The 6,084-nt window shown below is 40.0% G+C and overlaps 1 protein-coding gene across 1 annotated transcript; it reads left to right on the forward strand.

Annotated features, from left to right (window-relative positions):
- The first annotated feature begins 276 nt into the window (after positions 1 to 276).
- CIMIP1 (ciliary microtubule inner protein 1) lies at positions 277 to 5,558 on the forward strand. The gene is made up of 4 exons (XM_085079630.1): positions 277 to 432; positions 989 to 1,070; positions 1,776 to 1,874; positions 3,721 to 5,558. The coding sequence occupies exons 1-4, from the start codon at positions 368 to 370 to the stop codon at positions 3,856 to 3,858; spliced, it is 384 nt and encodes a 127-aa protein (XP_084935756.1). The 5' UTR covers positions 277 to 367; the 3' UTR covers positions 3,859 to 5,558.
- The last annotated feature ends 526 nt before the right edge of the window (positions 5,559 to 6,084 follow it).

Consider the following 6,084-nt stretch of genomic DNA (forward strand, 5'->3'; position numbering starts at 1 on the left):
AAAATAAATAGCCACCGAGGGAAGCATCAAAAAGACAAGAGAACAAAGCCCTCCACCTCAGGCACGAAGTGGGTGCTTCACACTTATTTATAACCCTCCCGCCATCTTGTGCCGTCCCTCACAAATTCCCGCCCTCTGCCGCCATCTTGTCCCTGCCCACAGGAGTTCCCGCCTCCTCCCACCATCTTGTCCCCTCCCACCATCTTGTCCCCTCCCACACTAGTCTGGCCCCTCCCACCATCCTCTCCCCGCCCACACAGGTCTCGCTCCTCCCACCACCTTCGCCCCGCCCACACGCGCCCCCGCCCCGCCCACACGCGTTGCCCCGCAACGCCCGAGCGGCCGCGGCGCATGCGCGCTGTCCTCCATGGCGAGGCGCCCGCGCTCCGGGCAGACTGAGGCGGTCGACTTCATAGCGCGGGACAACTACTGGTACCGCCGGGCAGCGAGTGCTCTGCTGCTGATTGTCCACCTTCACTCCGCCTCCCCTCCGCCTTCCCTCCTCCTTCCCCTCCACCTTCCTTCCCCTCCATCTTCCCCTCCACCTTCCCCTCCCGGCCCGCAGCTCCGCGCTGAGGGGGTTTTCATGAGTCTTTAAAGATCTCTGGGTAAAGCGTGCCTGGGTAACAAAAATCAGGGTTTTTAGGGCTGGTTGCAGCTCCCCTCCATCCCCGCCGGCTGTGGGGATGAGGCATCTCGTCAGTCATCACTAGATAAAATGTATCTGAAAGGATGTTGGTAGTTATTTTTCAACCTCCTCCGCTTAACAACATCATTTAAAGGCAGTGCGTCTTTCACACGCTCTGGAAAATATTTCCCCTAAGCCAGGCGATGAAAATTTGTACATAAAGCTGCTGGTTTGAGGTGGAAGTTTAAAGATTCCAGCCAAAGTGCTGTTCTTTGTGACATCAATAGTTGGGTTGGTGTGTTGGAGGTTTTTAAAAGGAAGTTTTCAAAGCAATCTGAAAGATTTCTCTGTTGGTTTCAGGAAAAAACATGTTGAGACGGAAAATGAAGCTGCAAAAAAATGGGCTGACAAATGGGGATTTTTGAAAACACCTCTCGAGGAGGTAAAATTGAATGGTATATAAGCAACACATGAAATCTACTTGTGTACAGATTTATCTGGACCCAGAATTATGAGAGCACAGAAGGCTAGAAATGTAGTGAGTATGCTTTACTGAGCTGGGATCCGAGGTAGCAACTGCACTGCTTTTGAGATGGTTCAAATATTCAGTTTTTTCCTGAATAAAATCCATCAAGTGGTAATTTATATGCTGTGCATATTCTGAGATATTTCTCTTGAGAAGCGTGACTCCTAATAGTGCTAACAAGTACTAGATGCACAGTGACAGGAAAATATTTCCCCTTTGTCTCTCCATATGGTATTTTTAAAATCTAGGGGAAAAGGTTCCAGCTAATTAAATTGTCAGTGGGGGAAGCTACAACAAATGAAAATATTTGGAGTGATGTCTCTTCTCAGTGATGTTTAGATATTAGAATACAGTAGCACATGATGTTGCATTTGGAATCACAGTATTTCATTGCTGAAGAACAGGGTTAATGCAGCCCCTGCATAGTTACAAATGTACTTTGCATGTTTTCTGAAACAAAAAAATCCAGTAATTGCCAAAGCACTGAAATAAGTAGTCCTGCTTTAGATGGAAAGAAAAGGAAGTTCAGATGCAACATTGAGGGGAATGGTGTGGATATCACATATTACAGTACATTTCAAAAGATATAGAGTCCAGGTTTTAATTATGTTTTGGTTTTAGTTGATTGGAGAAGAAAAGAAAGAAGATGCAAAGCCCAAGATTGAGCTTCCAGATCACCTGCGGATTCGACCTGTGACACCTGTGGAAAAATACATTAAGGTTAGAAAGTTAGATTTTAAAATTGCAATACAGCAACATCTGCCTTAAGAAACCACACAAGCTCTAAAAACCAGTTGTCTTATACGGGGGTCTTTAAATAAAGGTCAAATTAAACTGCATTTGCAAGCTAAGCTTTGCTTTAAAAGCATTTGTTTAAGACAAGGAATTGCCCTTTGGATATGGTTGTAATTTTTCTACCTTTATTTAAGAGCCTTCCTTTTGGCAGAGACAATGCCACTGTCCTCTTCAGTGGCACAAATTAATAAGAAGCCAGTTCTAATAAGCTAAGTCATAATTATTTTGTTTTTTATTATTTATATGTATATGTTCAGAGTCTTAAAGCTGTCAAACAGCTAGAGAGTAGAATGTGACTGATGGTTTAATTTATAAATATGGTGTGTCAGAATCACCAATGAATAGGGTAACTCTGCAGGCAGCTGAAGCATTGACATTGGGAGAGGAAGATTCTCACAAAAAGGAAAGCAGAATATGCTAACAAAAAAGAAGGTTAGTCCACTTAGAGACGATTAGGGAAATAAAGGAGATTGGAAATTCTTACTTGCTGAACTAGCTTTCTTTCAAAGGATTCCAAGGGTGGGGAGATAAGGTTAGGAAGTAGCAAAAGCTTTTACTGAGATTAAATTAAAATAAAAATTAAGAGCTAGTGCTGAGTGTGGCAGAGAAATGAAATGGCGCAATTTCTGCCATTAGTGCTTCTTGTTCTTCAGTTTTGTCCCAAACCTCCAATTTCAGTCAAGTTGCAGTTTCAGTCGAGTCTCAGCCCCGTGAGGGTGTTGGCACATTAACAACTCCTGCAGTTCTCAGCTGCTCCACAAGCGTGCAGAGCCTGGAACATTGGAACAGAGTTTCCATTTCACCTCAGAACTGGGAGGAAGAGAAGGGTTAGCTGTGATTTAGGTCACCCTTTACATATTCAGAGTGAAGTTTCGTACATCCTGACTGAGAACTGTGTGTCTTTCTGCACATTTACCTTGTGGTAACAGTCAAATCTGTTCTCTCTAGGTTAGACTAATAAAAGCTTCTGCATAGTCCTCTCCCCCAGACTGAAAGTGGGACATGATTTCCTTCATTATCCCGCTCAGTGGGTGGCACTTTTGGCCATAAAAATTATCTTTTCTGAGGAACTGCTCCACCTAAATATCATAAACATTTTCTAATCTTGGCCAAAGAACAAAGTGAAGCAACTCTGGCAAGAGAACTGAAACATTGTTCTCTTGCTGTGTATTTCTCCCCTAAGTCCCCAGATGCTGAAATGATAGAACGTGCCCAATTGAGATGATTCAGCCAAAGTAAGCACAGCAGTCACTGAACAGAGACTCTTGGCTTTTGTTTTGTTTCCTTTTTAGCTAGATTAGTTGCAGATTAACTTGCTGCTCACCCATCTTTTAAAGTAGATGGAAGGTAGAATGAGAAAGAAGTTCTCAATGCAGAAGCCAGCTTGGTCAGTAATACCTTTGGCATTTGGACATGAAATTATTATTCCGTAGCTGCACTGCTACCAGATGCATTATAGCAAGGAGAAAACACTCTTTATCCTGTTTACAGAAGCTAATTACTTTTGATAATGATGATGATGATGACCTTCAGCTTTATCTTTTTTCCCATCCAAAATAAAGTTCTTCTCCTAATAATGTAAAGCAATTAAAGCCCTTAGTATTGAGTCAATCTTTAAAAAAAAAAAAAAAAAGAATGCTAGCATACATTACTACACCATGATTTGATTTGTGGTTTTAGAACACTACAGCACAAAAGATGATGTCCCATGACAGAAACTGCAATCAAAAACCTTTTCATCATGCAATTTTACATGTTACTTTGATTTTAGGTGCTTCCATCTCCTCCAGTACCTAAAACTACGTACGGATTTATTGGCTGGAGATCAGCTGTTCCAGAGCTGGCACTTGAACATGATTTTCAAGTCCAAAGCAGCAAAGGATCTGTCAATAAAATGACGACCATGTGAGCCCTCTGAGTAACTTTATGAAATAAAGAGGCACATAAATCCATCTGCATTCCTAAGGAAATATCCTGTAGTGGACTGTTGATCATTTCTGCTATTCATGTAAAAACCCAGAATCATTTTGGTAAAGTGTGAACATTTTCATGGAGCATTTTACTTAATTGAAATCTGTGGCATCCAAACTGTTAATTCTGCTTCAGAGCTTCTGCTTCTAACCTAGATGTAACAATGAATAAACTTAGATAAAGATCACAGAGCTAATTATTATTAGCACTAATAAGACTATAATTTTTAAATATTCATTGGAAGTTGGAATATCCGAGCAAATTTTTATAATTGTTTCTCCAGGAGAACCTCTACTCATAAAATACTCATCATTACAAAAACCACTTTTGTGTATTTTGTCTTTTGTGTTGGGTGTGCTTTGCAGGTATTTTGTGTAGTTACACACATAAGTAATTGAGCAGTTCCCAGTAAGGGAATAGTGTATGCAAAGGGCCCAATACCTAAAGTCACTTTGAAAAATCAGTTTTGGTATCAAAACAGGGTTTTTTTTCCATTAGTTGATCAGTATGTAAACAAGTTACAAAGGATTTATGTGGCTTCAGTTGTGTGTATACCAATATCTGCACCAACCAGGAAGAGGTCCTCAGAAGCAGCAGGTGATTGCACTGGGGGTTACTGGTGTAGCTTCCTCAGTGCTGTGGAGTTCAGTCTTGCACTTCATTACATACCTGAAGGTTTGCCAGGATTTCTGGAAATTCAAAAAGACACTTATTTAGTTGCAGCAACTGTTTGCATGATATAATTCTAGCCCAGGTTGTTTAAACCAGGATGTTGTTTAAACAAAGCAGAACCTCCAAGAAATCAGCATAGGCAGCTCCTTCTAACTCCTTATCACTTAAAAAGAGGAAAGGTTTTCCTCTTTAACCCTGCTGTAAGGTCTCCTTTGTGTTCTGCTGCCATCAATATCTACTGCTTGAGTCAGCACTAAGTCCTTGGCTTTCACAGCAGTAAGTCAGCAGCTAGTGTTTGTTCTTCCCTTACTCCCAAGAAATTACTCACAATGATCAACATCCCACCTTTGTTTTTTTTTTACATCCACTTCCAAATGCCCGCAAAATAATAATATTTTACTTTTTTCCACATTCTTTACAAATAATGGAGAAGTGACTCATATCCTTTGGAAAGATTACCAAGGACTGAGAACACATAGCAGAAGCAGCTTCAGACACTTCACTGAAAAACCAGAATAAAGAATAACTTGGAATCAGACTCTGGAAATTAAAGTTAAATTGTAGTTTAGCTACTAACCATAACCTGTGTACACTGTTCTTTGAACAACCAAGATAATTGTAAGAACAATATTTAAAATCATTGTGCTTTCTTGTCATTGCCAAGTTTGTATCGCTTGCTTATTTTAATCATGTGGTTCTTCAGTTTATTTTAAGGTCATGAGATCTCGTTCTTGTCTGATTTAAATAAACAGGTATAATAATGATTAATGTGTAATTTAGTAGCAATTAGATTTCATTAATTCAGGCCAAATGAAAGGGAAATTTCAAGACCACTGGTTTTTAAAGAGTTATATTAGAGAACCAGATGTGGCACCAAATATCCAGTGGATGTTTGTATGAAGTGAAATCCAAACACAGATGAGTCTTGGTTTGATTTTGAAAACCAAAATAAATTCTTTGTCCAGCTTCTACAGTTGGACATTCCTGAATCTTATTCCAATGTCTGAATATTAACTCTGTACTAACAGTAAGGGTTTTTTATGGTACATTCTGTCATTTAAGGTACCTTTACTTCAGGAGATGCTTTGATAGAGCCTAATTTGGGATGTGGAAGGAGTATCTAAAATTTTAAGTAATTTCTTTATCATAAATCTGTCAGTTGTTATTCGTCCCATGTATTGAGGGTTTTGCTGTTATGTGAAACTATAAACCTATTTCTTTTCCCAACACTTCCACCATTTTACCTGAAAAAAAATTGTATGGAAGTTGTGGATTTGCAGCTGACAAAGGACTGCCCAGCCATCTGCCCCAGTGAATCCTAAAGGTCAATACAGAATTATTGTATCACTTTGTAATTTAATTTGTAGAAATTAACCTATTTATTGGAGCCGGGTTGGGTACATAAATGCCACTGCACACTGTAAAATATCACACATCTCCAAGGTCAGGACAGTATTAGTAAACTCTGCTCACACCAGAAAATGCTTCAAAA

This window comes from Lichenostomus cassidix, chromosome 20 (assembly GCF_008360975.1).
Source record: "Lichenostomus cassidix isolate B80296 chromosome 20, HeHo_3.0, whole genome shotgun sequence".
NCBI lineage: Eukaryota > Metazoa > Chordata > Aves > Passeriformes > Meliphagidae > Lichenostomus > Lichenostomus cassidix.

Bases quoted from the DNA above. Each gene is read 5' to 3' on its own strand.
- CIMIP1 (XM_085079630.1), top strand. From the start codon at position 368: ATGGCGAGGCGCCCGCGCTCCGGGCAGACTGAGGCGGTCGACTTCATA. The intron at 433-988 runs GTACCGCCGGGC...TGTTGGTTTCAG, and splicing joins ATAGCGCGGGACAACTACTG to GAAAAAACATGTTGAGACGG. The intron at 1,875-3,720 runs GTTAGAAAGTTA...CTTTGATTTTAG, and splicing joins CTGTGGAAAAATACATTAAG to GTGCTTCCATCTCCTCCAGT.